The sequence below is a fragment of the Panthera leo genome, chromosome A3 (genome assembly GCF_018350215.1).
Source record: "Panthera leo isolate Ple1 chromosome A3, P.leo_Ple1_pat1.1, whole genome shotgun sequence".
NCBI lineage: Eukaryota > Metazoa > Chordata > Mammalia > Carnivora > Felidae > Panthera > Panthera leo.
Window position 1 is genome coordinate 119,570,711 of NC_056681.1, and position 17,048 is coordinate 119,587,758.

Sequence of the window (17,048 nt, forward strand, 5' to 3'; positions counted from 1 at the left end):
TGGAGGGGTGGCTCAGTCGGGTAAGTGTCCATCTTCGGCTCAGGTCATGATCTTGGGGTTCATGGGTTTGTGCTCCATGTCGGGCTCTGTGCTGACAGCTCAGAGCCTGGAGCCTGCTTTGGATTCTGTGTCTCCCTCTCTCTCTGCCCCTTCCCTGCTCACACTGTGTCTCTCCCTCTCTCAAAAATAAATAAACATAAAAAAAATTATAAAAAATAACGAGTGGAAAAAGATACAAGTGCTGATCTAAGTCAGTTGAGAAGGATGTTGTTATCCTGTATTTGAATATAAGACTTTCTGAATTTGGAACTAATATCTGCATTAAAGCTGAGTAAAGAATATTTGAATAAGGGATACGAAGTATTTTAAATATTAGTATTTTAAATATTAGCTTCTAAAGCATTCTGAAGATTTTTAAGAAAAAAGTGTTAAGTGCTCTTATGATAATTTTTAGAAGTAAAGGTGTCATAGTACCCATTAAGACCTGCCATATGGCATTTATTGATGGGTACTGTACGTTAAATCTTTCTTGAGTAACAGAGTTGAGTTTGACCTGGCTCTCTTGTCAGCATGCCGGGCTCTGCCGCACCCTTCTGTTTGCATAAATGGCATCAGTTTCTTCTTTGCATCAGGAATAGATCCTTTTTTCTCTTTGAAGGAAGAACATGAGATTTGGAGCCAGAAAGAGTTATACAATCACAATATGATTAATTCTCTTTAATCTTTCATTATGTCCTTTGATTTTATCATTACCTGCAACATAAAAGCTGAAGTCTTAGTATTGCCTTCAAAGTTCTGTGTTGGTAGTTTTCAGCTCAGGATGCATATTAAAATAACACGAAAAACTTTTTAAAAATATCAAGAACAGGGTAGGGTTTTGGTATCTGGATTTTTGTGTCCACATTCATGAGGGATACTGATTTGTTTTCTTTTGTTGTAATAGATTATTGTGTTTTTGGTATCAAAATAGTACTGGTCTCATAAAAGAATTGGGAAGCGTTTACTCCTTTTTTGTTCCCTCAAAGAGCGTAGAAATGCAATTATTTCTTCTTTAAATGTTTAGAATTCACCAGTATAGCTCTCTGCATGAGGAGCTTTCTCATTTGGAAAGCTTAAAAATACAGATTTAGTTTCTGTGATAGATACGGGCCTATTGAGGTTATCTGTTTCCTCAGCGTGAGCTTTAATACTTGGTGTTCTTCAAGGAGTGGTTTGTGTCTGTCTGGTTCATTTAAGTTGTTGAATTTATGGACACAACGTCTTTATGTTTTCTTATTTCTATCATGTTTATAGAAGCCTTAGTTGATAACCCTTCTTTCATTCTTGATATTGGTATTACCAATATCTTTCTTTTTTTCTTAGACTGGCTTGAGGTTTGTCAATATTACTGATTTATTCAAAGAACCAGCTTTTGGTTTTATTCATTTTTCTCTATTTTTCTGTTTTTTAATTTCACTGATTCCTGCTTTTATGTATATATTTTTTCTTTTGCTTGTTTTGGGTTTAATTTGCTGTTCTCTTTCTAGTGTCTTAAGATTATTGACTTGAGAATTGTCTTTTCTAATATAAGCATGTTTAATACTTACAAAGTGAAAAGTGCCCATACATTCATGCTTTCCTTTGGCTGCCTTCTTTCCACCCTGGACGCAACCATTGTTATTTTTTCAATATCCTTTCACAGAATGCTACATAGCATTCTAGCAATTATTTTCTTCCATGCTTTGCTTTTTTTTTTTTTTAACTTAGTAATCTATCCTGGATATAACTCTTTATCTTTCACATATTTTTTATTCTCTTTTATGATAGCATAAATAGCCAGTCTTTTATTAATGGGCATTTAAGAATAGGGCCTGGGTGGCTCAGTCGGTTGAGCGACCGACTTTGGCTCAGGTCATGGTCTCGCGGTTTGTGGATTTGAGCCCCGCATCGGGCTCTGTGCTGACAGCTCAGAGCCTGGAGCCTGCTTCGGACTCTGTGTCTCCCTCTCTCTCTGCCCCTCCCCTGCTCATGCTCTGTCTCTCTCTGTCTCAGAAATAAATAAACTTAAAAATTAAGAATAGGGCCTGGGTCTTGGTATTTTTAACAATTTTATTCTTTTTATGCATTTCATTATGAAAAATTTTATGCATACAGTTTATATATTTTAAGTGTCTTTTAACTTCTAGGTTTCCCTTCATCATTTTCTGCCTTAAACCATTAGCCTTGTCCAGTAATGGTAACTGTCGCTTTCCCGGGATTCATTTATTTTAAACAGTTTATACTGAGAATTAGAAAATGCCTGTAGAAGGATACCTAAGACAGAGTACAGTGTAATGAATCATTGTAAAGCAGGTGTCCCATGTAGGTACTATGGCGGCCAAGGAGTCGAGGACTGTCAGCACCTGGAAAGCCTTTCGTGTGGTCCTTTTGTGTCTCCCCTTCCCTTCTCCCACAGGTAATCAGTATCCTGATTTTTATGGAAATCTCTTCTAAGATTAATTTTTACTTTCCCCTGGATACTCTCACTTCATGAAATCTGTATCTGCAAACAACGGTTTGAGCAAGTTTACCTTAAAAAATGTCATTAGCTGTGTAGCGAGGCTCCGTCTACTGTTGATGAGCCCTGCCGCTTCATTCTTGCTCGCTGGCCATCAGGCATGCCTGCTCCCACTCTGGACTTCAGGAATGTTTTCTTTTGTTGCTTCATCTTTCTGGGCCACTTCACTTCAGGATACAAACTGCATCCAGTGGAGTTCTTAGTTGTAAGCAATAGAAACCATCTCTGGGGGCACCTGGGTGGCTCAGTTGGTTGAGCGTCCGACTTCAGTTCAGGTCATGATCTCACGGTTCGTCAGTTCAAGCCCTGCATTGTGCTCTCTGCTGTCAGCATGGAGCCCTCTTCGGATCCTCTGTCCCTTTCTCTCTCTGCCCGTCCTCCACTCGCCGTCTGTCTGTCTGTCTGTCTGTCTCTCTCTCAATGAATAAACTTTAAAAAAAAAAGAAACTGTCTCTGGCTAATTTATTAAAAGGGTATGTGTGACCCACAGACTCTCTAACAAGGCTGGGAAAGTGGGCCTGATGACCACACCACCAAGAACAGATCTCAAAATTGTCACAAAAGCGCTCTAATGAAGACACCACTGCCACCTCTCTGGGGCACTGATATCGTTGCTTGCACCCCACATACCACTGACGCTGGGCCGTGGGCCTGCCACAAGTGTCTGTGTCTCTGCCCACTCAGGAAGCTGGAGGTAACTGCTAGTGCAGCCATGCTTACTGGTGGAATCTTTGGAGTTCCTCCTTCTACAAGCTAATGGTTTTCTATTTGGTCTAGAGCGGGTGCGTCTTACTGGCAGAGCTTGTGGCATGTGGCCGTGTCTTAGTTTTGAAGAAAGATGGGAAAGCAAGCGGGTGAGGTTTTCTTTGTTTCTTTCTTCACACTTGGGTCGTAGGACACGTATTTGTCTCATAATATAAGGCATGCTTAAAGGTAGACTTGGCATTTAGATGGTTGGTGACCAAAAAGAAATGTCCACTGTAGAAGTTCTGTATTGGTTTTAGAAATCCATTCCTCTTAGTAGCTGATGTTCTTTGTAGCTTCTCGTGTGGTTTGTACAGTGCAGGGAGTGTTTGACACAGGCATATTCCTTATATTGCCAGGTGCCATATAAGATGTGGAGCGGTGCCTGTATTTCTGGAGAACTTTTATTTTAAAAACCCCATCCCAGGGAAGCCTGGGTGGCTCAGTCAGTTAAGTGTCGAACTCTTGGTTTTGGCTCAGGTTGTGATCTCATGGTTCGTGAGATCGAGCCCTGCATTGGGCTCCGTGTGCTGACAGTGTGGAGCCTGCTTAGGATTCTCTCTCTCCCTCTCTCTGCCCCTCCCCCGCTTATTCATTTTCTCTCTCTCTCTCTCTCAATAAGTAAAAAAACTTAAAAAAATAAAAACCTCATCCTAATTTTAGCTAATTACAGGGATTCTGGTTTTATCTTATGAATAAACTTAAAGAGATGTAAGAGTCGAAAGTCATACTGTAACAAGCATTAGTATTTCCTGGAGATCTTTTCACTGAGAACCTTCTGGCTTATAAACCATTTGCCTTTTTTTCAAGTGCGATCTTACTGTATAAAAGTTTTGGAAAATGGAAGGCACCCTGTTAGGACCATAAGCACTTGCTTTTCAAAACCAAGGTGATATAGTTCTCATCACTGCAGAGGTATTTTACTCTTACTGTGAAACTTTGTAAGCGCAAGCTTTATAAAATGAACAGAAAAGCCCATTGTTAGTTTACAAGTGATGACTTTAAAAACCTGCTAGTGAGGTTTTCATCTGCTGTGAAACCAGGGAATAGTTGGATGGAGGGAGCAGCGGACAGGTTGGGTCAGAGGGGCTTGCGGACACTGTCTTGTCTCTGCAGGTGGTGTGTGGCATTATTTTAGATAATTCATGTATGTTTGACATTTCATCCCCAGTTACTAAAAAAGAATTAATATTACTATCCCTTCCCCTTCAGTTTTCTCACAGTGGTGGTATGGGAAGATCTGAGACAGATACGATCAAGCTTCTTAGAATAAACACATTGTAACGTAAGGTTGTCGTAGTAAGAACAAAGATGAATGTACTATAAAACCTTTATAGCCGTGTGCACCCTGTGGGTTTACTATATAACAATAAACTGTTGTTATCGTGCTAGAAGGGACACATTTCTGAATTATTCAGACCAGGTGGTGCCTCAGTTTTGAATACTAAAAACAACTCAATTGTGGATTCAATGGGCTGAATTGATAGGAAATTTATTTCTGGTTCATCCATTTGGCCTCTGTCTACATAGCCAGTAGAAAATTCTTTACAGAATGTTTATAAAGCTCATTTCCAAATAATTCAGGTTAGTTTTAGCACTCTTTACCTAACATGCATGAGGCCTTAATTCTACAAAGGAAAAACAATCCAAGGTTTCTAAAAATTCAAGGTAATAATTGTAGAATATAATGGTAGGGGTGAATGTACTGGTTGCTTGATATTTAGTGATACATTTGATTAATGCTTTTGTGGTCCAGATAGCAATTGTTCTAATATAATTTATTTTGCAGTGAGGGCCGAGGCAAGTTGACCGTATTTTCAGTTAAAGCTATGTTAGCAACAATGTGTGGTGGAAAAATGCTGGACAAATTGAGATGTAAGTACTTTCATATTATTTGAAAGATTTTATTTTCAAATTAGGACCTTTAAACAGTTTTAAATGAATGTTGTCAGAATTTTGGATGATGCTGTAATGAACTTTTTTGTGTTTTTACTAGATCATTCCCTTTGTAACAACTGGAAACTGGCTCAGAATATGTCAGTTATGCCACCTACTGTTGAGATGGACAAATTAGTTGAATTAATTTGTTTAGTTTTTTGTTTTTGTTTTTTTTTTTTTTTTAGAATAAAGTAACAAAACTGAAGAGATTCAGAACAGGAACATGGACCTTAAAAAAGTCTTTTAAAAATGTTTCCTATATTATTAAAAATTTTGCTTGCAGATGATTATGCTGATTGCTTTTAGTTAGAAAAGAAATTTGATTATTTTTACCAGGTTTGGTTAAGATTAGCCCTTTAAAAAATAACCTTATTCTTCATCAGAGGGTATTTGCTATGATTAAGCTTTTCCTTAGTACCTTAGAGTACAGCTCAGTTATTTAGAAATTTATAGTTTTTTGGTTTTTTTTGTTTTTTTTTTTTAGTTATTGTTCCTAAGTCTTTTCTTACTGTTGGCCATTTTGTCATTTTACTGTTCCCTAAGTATACTGTAGGATTAAGTGACATCAAAGGAAGTGACATGCACAGTAATTTAATTTTGCTGCTTATGGTTTTCACTTATTCATTCATTAGATAGTTACTAACTGCCTGAGATATGCCAAACATCGTGCTAAGTGCTTTACATATATTTTCTCACTGAATGTTTAAAATTTCTTTGAGCAGCAGGTGGTATTTTCTCCATTTTACAGACAAGTTAACTAAGGGGGTAAAGCTGGGATTTCAACTCAGGCTGCTGAGCTTCTAGCCCTGCTCTAAGCTACTTTGTTGTCCTCCATATACTGATGCTGTGATGGGCGATGCACATACGATGCAGTACAAGGAGCAAAGTGCCATACTACACGTAAGGAGCTCTGGCAGGTTTCAGGGAGGTGAGATTGAAGCTGTGGGTTTTGATGAAGTGTTGAGATACCCTGTGAATTGCTTTGTTGAAGAAACTGCGTCATTTGTCCAGTAGCATTTCTCACGGACTGGATTTTGATGATTGCATCCCTGTGATGTTCCTTTGCGTCCTACATTTTTTGTTTTAATTAAAAGCTATAAATGCTTGGTTGGATTTGAACACAAGCTTTTGGGCAAGGTGACTTGATAGGTACCTTTGTCTTCTGTGCTTTTTCTTACATGTTACCATGGCATTGAAAGTTGGAAAGCTGGATGGCTCACTAGATATAGATATCAATATTCTAAAGAAAGGTCTTACGTAGTATGTTTGGTCAGCTGTTAACGTGGTTTATCTTCATTTCAAAATCAGCGGCAATGTAAACCAAAATTTCAGTAGTAAAACTTCTAGTTTCATTAAAGACTCTTCTATGTATTTTTCACATGGTATCTCAAAATATTACTATTTGGGGCTGAAATTTCTTCAAATTTTTTAATTCTAGCATGGTGTTTTTCTGAGATAATACAATACGGATGAGATTATATTTCATTCAAACATAAAGGAAAAGAAAGTTGGAATTTTATCTTTCTCTTATTTTTTAAAGTTTATTTATATATTTTGAGAGAGAGAGAGAGAGAGCATGAGCAAGGGAGGGGCAGAGAGGGAGGGAGAGAGAGGATCCCAAGCAGGCTCCATGCTGTCAGCGCGGAGCCCAACTTGGGGCTGGAACTCACAAACTGTGAGATCATGACCTGAGCCAAAATCAAGAGTCAGACGCTTACCTGATTGAGCCACCCAGGAGCCCGAGGAATTTTATGTCTTTTTTAATGACGATGATACCAGGTAAAGAATATACATTGCCGTCTTTATTAGTGTACTGGAGAAAGTGACTGAAAATAGAAAATACATGATATAACTGCAGATTGTAGATGACTCTGGAGTCTTTCAGTTTCTGTGGTTAAATCAGCTATATTTACATAGAACTGGAACGTGGCACATAGTAAATGCCAAAATTTTGCCAAATATCAGTTGTTGCTGGAGTACTAAAATTACTGCAATTCCCTGTTGTAACTGCTAGTGAAAAAGTGCAAATTTTAGTATGATGTGAGATGTGGAAGGGATCCAGGTAATGGCAGGTTTTTCATTTGTTTTTAGGTGGCTTTCAAATTTCTTTTCTTTTTTTTTTTTTAATTTTTTTTTAACATTTATTTATTTTTGAGACAGAGAGAGACAGAGCATGAACGGGGGAGGGTCAGAGAGAGGGAGACACAGAATCCGAAACAGGCTCCAGGCTCTGAGCTGTCAGCACAGAGCCCGACGCGGGGCTCGAACTCACGGACCGCGAGATCGTGACCTGAGCCGAAGTCGGCCGCTCAACCGACTGAGCCACCCAGGAGCCCCTAGCTTTCAAATTTCTTAGAGGAACACAAGTGATCACTATTCACACGGCACAAAAGTACACATGCTCAGGCCAATGTGACTTGTCACTGTATTCAGAATGCCAGATCATTGCACATCAGATATGGATTGATGAGATACCAGCCCACGCTAGGTCACTAATTACCATATTTGTGTTATGCAGATAGGTCTAAAGTATGGCTTTCTAATCTTCATGTTCAAAATTATAGTTTCTTTACCATCTGTAGTTCTGTTTCATTATTTTTATTGTACTATAATTATCTTCGCTTGAAAATGAGATGTTTAACATAAGTAAAACATTTCAGGTATTGAAGTCTGTCTCCACTTCTTAATTTTAATCATTCAGAGTGGAAACCACATTTATGTGGTCTGTCACTCTTGTTTTAAACAGAGCTCACTGGTTATAATTTACATATTTTTCATAACTCGGAGATGTCATCGTCTGATGCATTTGGGGCTAATTGTGAGGCTCTGGGTTGTTTATCCCTTCTGATGTTTTCAGACAACTTTGCTTTCTCAAGTTCTTGAAAACAACAAAAGCAACAACAAAGCAACAACTTTGTTGTTGGTGGTGGTGGTGGTGGGTGTGTGTGTCCCTTTTATCACTGGTAAATGTGTTAGGATTATCAGAGTACCAGTCTCTAGAAATCTTTCTTTGCTTCCAATTTACTTAAAAAAATTTTTTTTTAATGTTTATTTATTTTTGGGAGAGACAGAGTGTGAGCGGGGAAGGGGCAGAGAAAGAGGGAGACACAGAATCCCAAGCCAGCTCTAGGCTCTGAGCTGGCAGCACAGAGCCCAATGCGGGGCTCAAACTCACAAACTGTGAGATCATGACCTGAGCTGAAGTTGGAAGCTTAACCGACTGAGCCACCCAGGTGCCCTGCTTCTGATTTACTTTTAATATGGAGAAAACATAAGCAAACTTCTGAGCGTTCTATTTAAGGTATGAATGTAAGTGATGACTTCTGTATTATGAGAGAAGTACTGGAGCTTTTGTAGTGTGATTGGCAGTTTGTCTGCTGTGAGAATCCTTTTCTCCTTGGTTTTCCAAGTCTCAGCTATGTCCTGCTTCATTGAGAAGGCTGAATAACAGCTTAGGTAAAAGCGAGCTATAACACTATATTGTAATTTCCAATGATATTTGACTATTCACTTTCCTTCTGTTTGTTCCGTCGACTTTGTTCTCAGTTTCTCCATCTTCCTCCCATTAACTGCACTTTCTGTTTGTTACCTCTGTTAATGTTCCTTTTATTTATTTATTTTAAATGTTTATTATTTATTTTGAGAGAGAGAGCACATAGGAGCGCACGTAAGAGGTGGGAGGGGCAGAGAGAGAGAATCCCAAGCAGGCTCTGCACTGTCCGCGCAGAGCCCTACGTGTGGCTTGATCTCACAAACCTTGAGATCATTACCTGAGCCAGAATCCCAGAGTTGGACGTTTAACCCACTGAGCCACCCAGGTGCCCCATGTTAATGTTCTTTTTAAATTCAATTTTCTAATTTATGGAATACACCTTAGTGTTTGTACTTTTCTTCCTTTTATTTTGATCTTTCTGCTTTTTCCCTTTTGTTTTAGATTTTTTTTTTTCCTATAATTTTCTCTCCCCCCTTTTTTGTTTGATATATTTTTTGTTTTTTTATTTTAGTTTCAAGATAGCATTTAGAACAACTTAAACAATACTTGTACTTTTAGCTTGAAACATTTCTTGATTGGTTTTTTCAGATCTCTCTTAAGAGAGTTTCTGTCTCCAGGTAATGTTCATTTATAGAAATAGTTCACTGTTATGGCCATTAGGGACTGTATCCTAGATTCACAGTTAACTGGGATCACATTCTAAATACCAGTGATTTATAATCAGAATACAGACTTTAATTATAAGCCTGATCAAAACTTAGTAATGTCAGAAACCCTAAAAATAACTCAGAGAACAAAACTTACAGACTGTAAAGCCTATTATTTATGAAATCATACTTGTCATTTAATTTATGGGATTTATTTACTTTGTCTAATTCTGCTGTTTGTTTTCTAGGAAATTTAGTCTCTTATTCAGACCTCATCTGTCTTGCATTAAAAGATAGGAGCAGATAATTTAGGGCTCCTGGGTGGCTCAGTCAGTGGAAGGTCCGACCCTGGATATTAGCTCAGGTCATGATCTCATGGTTTGGGAGCCTGTGTTGAGCTCTGTGCTGACAGTGTGGAACCTGCTTGGATTGTCTCTTTCCCTCTCTCTCTGCTCCTCCCCCACTCATGCTTTCTCTCTCTCTCTCAAAATAAATAAACATTAAAAAAAGGATAGGAGCAGATGATTCATGTAATTTCTATTTAAATCCTTTAAAAACCTGGCACTCCCATTTTGAATGACAGCCTAACAGAATGTATCAGGGAGGCTGTGAAAATATCCACATCCATTGACTCAGTCTGTTTCTTGAGTTTACCCTGAGGAATTAGTCAAGAGTGTGCCCTAAGTTTTATGTATATTTGTTATGACATTTTTTTATAATATGTGAAAGTTTGAAACAGTTTTAGTGTCCAAAGCACAGAACCCAGTTACAGTCTGGGCTACTTACATGATTGAATATAATGTCCTCAAATATGTGTTTCAGACCAAAATGCATAAATGTAATATAGTTTTAGGCAAAAATTTATTACGCACATAGAAAAAGAAATAATATGCCAAAATGATAACAGGCATTTTTTCTGTGTTATAGCATAAAAATGCTTTTGTAATAAGAATAATTTATATTACTTTTGGTTTTGCGTGTTTCTGATATACCGCACTTTGAGTAGTCAGAGAAAAGATGGCCTGAGTGCTGATTATGCCCAGAACTGGCAGTTCTCACCGACATTTCAATTGCTTGCTTCCTTCATATTTTACTAACAGCCTGTAGAGGGGCCATCCTTTGCAGTTCTAATGAAACAGATTCACTTGTTTAAAATTTAGCTTCCTCTTCAATAGTCTTTTAACTGCCTGTCACTGCATAGTTATCCTGACTGGTTTCTATTAACCATCCTTTCTCATCATTAGATGGAAATGACGGTTTAATTTGAATGAATGATGCCCACATTTGCATTTCTCATATAACCAAAATGTTCTAGAACTGGAAGCAAGTAAGAGATAAGTCCTAAATCAATGTTTTGTCAAAAGGGAGGCCTAGAGGGGTGCCTGGGTGGCTCAGTTGGTTGAGCGTCCAACTTTGGCTCAGGTCATAATCTCGCGGCTCTGTGAGAGTTCGAGCCCTGCGTCGGGCTCTGTGCTGACAGCTCAGAGCCTGGAGCCTGCTTCTGCTTCTGTGTCTCCCTCTCTGTCTACCCCTAACCCACTTGCATTCTGTCTCCGTCTCTCTCAAAAATAAATAAACATTAAAAAATTTTTTTTTCTTTTTAAAAAGGGAGGCCTAGAGACTTGTCTGAGGTAGTTCCTGGCTGAGTCAGCACTAGAGGTCCAAGGCATTCAGACTCCATCCTCTAGCCTCACTCTGACTTAATGAATGCTGTAGGACTGTTCATGAGTTTGGGAATAAAATATTCATTTGGATTTGGTTACATACAGGTATTTATAAATATACAGATGTGTATACATGTTTTTGTGGGTTAGGTTACTCAATTGGTAGAAAGATGACAGGCGGTGAGAGTCATTTGCCAGGAAAAGCTAACATATGAAAGAAAATGGCATTCTGTTTATAGACTTGACTCTTTATTGTAAACAACCCTATCATCTTGCAGAAGTGTATGATTGGTTATATGGGGAGAAAAAGAGTGGATAGATGCAATGAGTAAAGCCAGGGTCGTTATCACCAGAATAAAAGGTTGAAACAGATGTGATGATGGTAGAATAGTAGAATTATTTTGCCATTACACAAAAGACAGAATTTTTTTTTAAGTTTATTTATTTATTTTTCAGAGAGCGTGCACGCATGAGAGAGAGCATGGAAGGGGCAAAGAGAGAGGGAGAGTGAGAGAATCCTAAGCAGGTCCTGCGCGATCAGTCCGGAGCCTGATGTGGGGTTCAGACTCATCAACTGTGAGATCATGACCTGAGCTGAAATCAGGAGTCAGCTATTTAACTGACTGAGCCACTCAGGCACCCCCAGAATATTTTTTAAAGTGTGTATACATATACATTTAGGGACTTGATTGTGGGTTTTTCACAAGGGAGAAAGCCTACATTTTAATCTGGAAACATCTAATGGGGAATTAGCATAGCTTTTTTCAGAGGTATATAAATAGAAAAAGAATTACTGGGGAAATTAACCAGTGTTCTGGGAAGTAATTTAGTCCCTTAATGCTGAAGGGTTGAGGGCTTTAATTAGAGGACTAGTTTAATTTTTTATTAAATTTTATTGTCTCTTCTTTTTTTTAACGTTTATTTATTTATTTTGAGAGAGAGAGGGAGAGAGAGCATTCCTGAGCATGCAAGTTGGGGAGGGGCAGAGAGAGGGAATCCCAAACAGGCTCTGTGCTTATAGCACAGAGCCCAGTGTGGGACTTGATGTCACCAATGATGGGATCATGATGTGAGCCAAAATCGAAATCAGACCCTCAACTGACTAAGCCACCCAGGCGCCCCTCTCTTAGTTACTACTTTGGTGAGATCTTTGTATTTGTATATAGTAAATCACAGTAACTTCACTCATTGTTATGCTTCATTTAAGATTAAAAAAAATTTTCGGTACTTTTTTACTGTTTTTCTTACAGATCAAAGAAGCCTAATCTTTAAAAAAAAAATACTTTGTAAACCAATAACTCAAGCAATAATAAATTAACTTCACTGTGCCTTCAATTTGGGGGTCTGGCAGTATTTCTCTTATTAAATCAAACAAAGAAACATGTTCTGGTTCTCTTATAATTGTAACATGGCCCTATTAAGTGATAATTTCTTTTTTAGTGAATTTTTAAAAAAATTACTCTGAATATATTATAGGACATAGTAACAAAGTATAATAGAAAATAATACTTTTTTGAGGGTAAGGTTGGTCATTTTATTGTCAGTTATTTCCTTTGTTACTCTGAATGAGTTAGGTATAGATGTGTCAGTGCAAGTATATACACAGATGTTTTTGTAACTGTGAAGCTGTAGATATGTGTATTTATGTGCTGGGCAGCTAAAGTTTCTGGTCTTGGATATTTCCACCATTTAGTTAGCGGGTAGAACTTAATAACTTGCTAATTTATCAGTTATTGAATACCTTGAGTGGCAACAGAAAACTTAACCAACAGCGGCTTCAACACATGGGGATGTATTTTTCTCATGTAAAATTAAGTCCAAAGGCAGGTAGGTCAAAGTTGGTACCGTGAGTTAAGGATGTCATCAAAGACTCAGGTCCCATCCTCTCGTCCTGCTCTGCCATATGGCTTTCCTCCTTACGTTCATAACGTGACTGCTGCATGCCAGGCCTCACGTTCTCATTCGAAGCAGAGAGAAGAAAGAAGTGCCTCTCTCAGGAAAGCAGAAGCCTTCCCAGAAATCCACTTTAGAGTTACCTTGTACAAGAGAGACTGGGAAGTTGTTTTTCAAGTGGAGCACATTGCCATTCTCATTACCGTCAGGGTTCAGTTGGGGAGCAGGCAGGGGAAGGTAGATACTGAGTAGTAGGCACGTTGCCACATCCCATATCGACCCTTTGTTTTCGTTCAGATTTAATGAATGATTATTTTCCTCATAAGACTAGCACCCAGCTATTTATTTTATTTTATTTTATTTTTTTTAATTTTTTTTTTTCAACGTTTTTTATTTATTTTTGGGACAGAGAGAGACAGAGCATGAACGGGGGAGGGGCAGAGAGAGAGGGAGACACAGAATCGGAAACAGGCTCCAGGCTCCGAGCCGTCAGCCCAGAGCCTGACGCGGGGCTCGAACTCACGGACCGCGAGATCGTGACCTGGCTGAAGTCGGACGCTTAACCGACTGCGCCACCCAGGCGCCCCTCACCCAGCTATTTAAAAATGAAGTTAGGGGTGCCTGGGTGGCTCAGTTGGTTGGGCGTCTGACTTCAGCTCAGGTCATGATCTTGCGGTCCATGAGTTTGAGCCCGGCGTCGGGCTCTGTGCTGACAGCTCAGGGTCTGGAGCCAGCTTCGGATTCTGTGTCTCCCTCTGTCTCTGTCCCTCCCCTGCTTGTGCTCTGTCTCTCTCTCGTGCTTTCTCTCTCTCAAAAATAAATAAACATGAAAAAAAAATCTTAAAAAAAATAAAATAAATACATAATAAATAAATAAAAATGAAGTTACTATGGTCTCCCCTCCTTCAAAGGGCATCAGTTTTTCACATAATTGGCAACATCTTCAAAGCTCTGTATCTGCAGTCCTGAGCTGTGGCCCAGTACTCTGGTTCTAACTACCTGCAGGATGGTTCTGCATGGACATTTGCTGATTGGTTCAAATACACTTATGTGCAAAGATAAATATTTGTATCTTCAGGGGTTTTTTTTGTTTTGTTTTGTTTTTTAGTCAGGGTTGTCATTTTCCCAAACTGGAAACTTAGAATAATAACCCTAACTTCTTAAATTCCTTTATTCCCTAATCCAGTTTGCCATCAGCAGGCGTTTCCTGCATTGAAATGTCTTGGAGGTGACCCCCCCCCCCCCCCAACCTTACTGTCACTACTGAAGTTCACACACTCGCTACCTCATTTGTGCCTCCTCCACAAGGTTTTGTAGCTGATTTCCCCAGTCCTGTTCTTCCTTTTTTATCCATTCTGTTGGTCACTAACAGTCTCATTTTACAGAAACTTAGCTTTCTAAATATCTTTTCCCTTCGTAAGAGTTTTTAAACCAAATTCAAAGTGATTTCCTCTTTCAAAGTTTTCTTTCATGCCAGATACGTTTCTTATTCTGTCTTTATTTCCCTTTATTTCTCAATCTAAATTGTCTCTCACTGAAGAATGTAGTACACTGTTTCAGTACACTGTTTCCTGCTTTACCCCCCCCCCCCCCCCCCAAAAAAAAAAGATAACAAATTCCTGCCATAGACACTTGCCTCCTCTTCTCTGGTTGTGTCCCCCAGCCCCCACCTCCAACCTCTTTTGACCTCATCATTCTATACCTTTCAAGGCCTAGCTTCTAACTCCTTTCTTTTAGAACTTCCCTGACAGTTACTGCCTATGTGTTTTGTAACTATTCTAAACTACATTTTGAAGAAGTGTGGTGTGATGGAGTCAGGGAAGTATAACTTTAAAGTGTAACTTTAAATCTTGACTTAGCTACTTACCAACTTCTTAACCCTAAGCAACTTAACCTTTCTAAGCTAGTTTCCTTATCTATAAAATTTAAATAATTATGTGTACACACATACACCTTTTTGTGAGAGTAAAATGAGGTATTGTTTAGTAATGTATAAGGCACTTAGTATTAGGGATTGTTGCTTGAAAACAAAAACCCAGGACAATAGTGTCTTAAACAAAGCTGAAGTTTATTTTTTTCTTACATAAAAGAAGTCCAGGGTTAGGTAGTCCAAGGCTGATGTGGTATTTCATCTGGGACCCAGGCTTTCTCTACCTTTGTTTTCTACCATTCGAGTGCATGACTTCTGTAACAAAATCACAATTACCACATAGTCCATGTGGCTGTTGGAGCTCCAGCCATCATAACTACATTTCAGATAACGAAAGGAGGAAGAGGATAAGGAAAGAAGGGCCTGATTTCCAGCTTAGTCAGCTTTCTTTTACCAACCTTCCTGGAAGTCCCTCATAACCCTTCTGCTTATAGTCTCATTGGCTACCAGTTAGTCACATGACCATGACTTGCTAAAAGGAGGCTATAAGTTTTAATTTCTTAGTTGGGTGCATTGCTGTACAAAATAAAATTAGTGTTCTATTACTAGTAGAAACGAGGATAATTAATTTTGGGTGGCTACAGGCAGCCTCAGCCATGGTTACAACCTGTTGTGGTGCTTGACAAATAGGCTTAACAGGCATCTTTATGTCTCTGTTCTTTCTGTTCCACTTAGTGTCAATTTAACACTTAATTCTTCTTTGCTTCATATGTATCTTTTTTTTTTTTTCAGCTACACTGAAAGTTTCTTGGGGGATAAAGACCCCCATCATACTTCTTTGTTGTGTTTCATGACACCTAGCAGAATGCTTGGCACTTGGACCACATAGAAGGAACTTAATATTTGTTAATTAATTGATTTTATCTTCCACTAGGATTGTAGTTCTTTTAGCCTCTCATTGAATCTCCCCACCCGCCATGAGTATTTAATACTTTTTCTCCAGCTACAAACTAACAGCTATTTAGAGAGCATATATTGTAGATTTTCATCCCTTTGATACTTTCTTGTTTTTTAATGTTAATGTTTTTTTTTCTTTTCTTTTCTTTTTTTTTTTAAATTTTTTTTTAACATTTATTTATTTTTGAGACAGAGAGAGACAGAGCATGAATGGGGGAGGGGCAGAGAGAGAGGGAGACACAGAACCGGAAGCAGGCTCCAGGCTCTGAGCCATCAGCCCAGAGCCCGACGCGGGGCTCGAACTCACGGACCGTGAGATCGTGACCTGAGCTGAAGTCGCACGCTTAACCAACTGAGCCACCCAGGCACCCCTAATGTTAATGTTTTTTAAAAGTTACTCTGTGGAGTTGATAATTTAACATTTTATCTTTCTTTAGTTAATATATTTCAAATGTATTTTTTTTTCTACACCTAGTGCTTCAGGATAAATACCTTGAATTAAACCTAAAGAATAATGCATATATAACATATATCAATTACATATATATCTGTTCTATACTTATTAATTATGTATAGAATCTGACTTTTTAAAATGCCACACTTGGCAGGGCCTCAGGAAACGATTTTTCTGTGCATGTTTAACTCACCCATTTGTTTATAAGGAAGCTCAATACTTTGAAAAAAAGCTTAGGTCACATTTCTCTGACACATTGATTTTGGGCTGTTGGTGATTTTTCTTTTTCTCCCCGACTATGGATGAGAAGAGAGGAAGAACTAACTGGAGAGAAAAGACTCTCTCTAAGAAGATAAAGAAATAGTATTACTAGAAATTTCTTTCCCATCTGCTTGAGTCAGACTTTATGGTAAAAATAAGATCTTATAGTATCAAAGTATCTTGGGGTAGAAGAATTTATAGGAGTTCTTTTTATTCTACTTTGGAACTCACTGAATGGAATATTTTAAACATGTTTTATGCTTCCTTCAAATTTATTCCTTCACAGGAATACATTACATTAGTAGCATATGAATATATAAATATAATACAGTTTCATACCCCCAAATCAATATGCTAATATATTCATAAACCCAAGCATGCATATGTCTTATATAAACACATACATAAATGCTAAGAGATAAAGGTATGTTGCTACAAATTCTTCTTGGAACAAAGTTTGTTATAAATAAAATAAGTTATATATCATTCAGTTATGTACACTCAAAAAGAGGAGGTAGGTAGACATACATGAATCGTTATTGGGTTTAATATTTAGGTAGATATTAAGTGGGTGGGAGAGAGGGCTGGGCA

At 38.3% G+C, this 17,048-nt stretch overlaps 1 protein-coding gene across 9 annotated transcripts in view; it reads left to right on the plus strand.

Annotated features, from left to right (window-relative positions):
• DTNB (dystrobrevin beta) overlaps positions 1-17,048 on the plus strand; it is a 239,585-nt gene that overhangs the window by 51,422 nt on the left and 171,115 nt on the right. For all 9 annotated transcript variants that reach the window (XM_042933506.1, XM_042933505.1, XM_042933507.1 and 6 more), the window contains exon 5: positions 5,070-5,155. In XM_042933506.1, the coding sequence (XP_042789440.1) occupies positions 5,070-5,155 (86 nt within the window). The remainder of the gene's footprint in view (positions 1-5,069; positions 5,156-17,048) is intronic.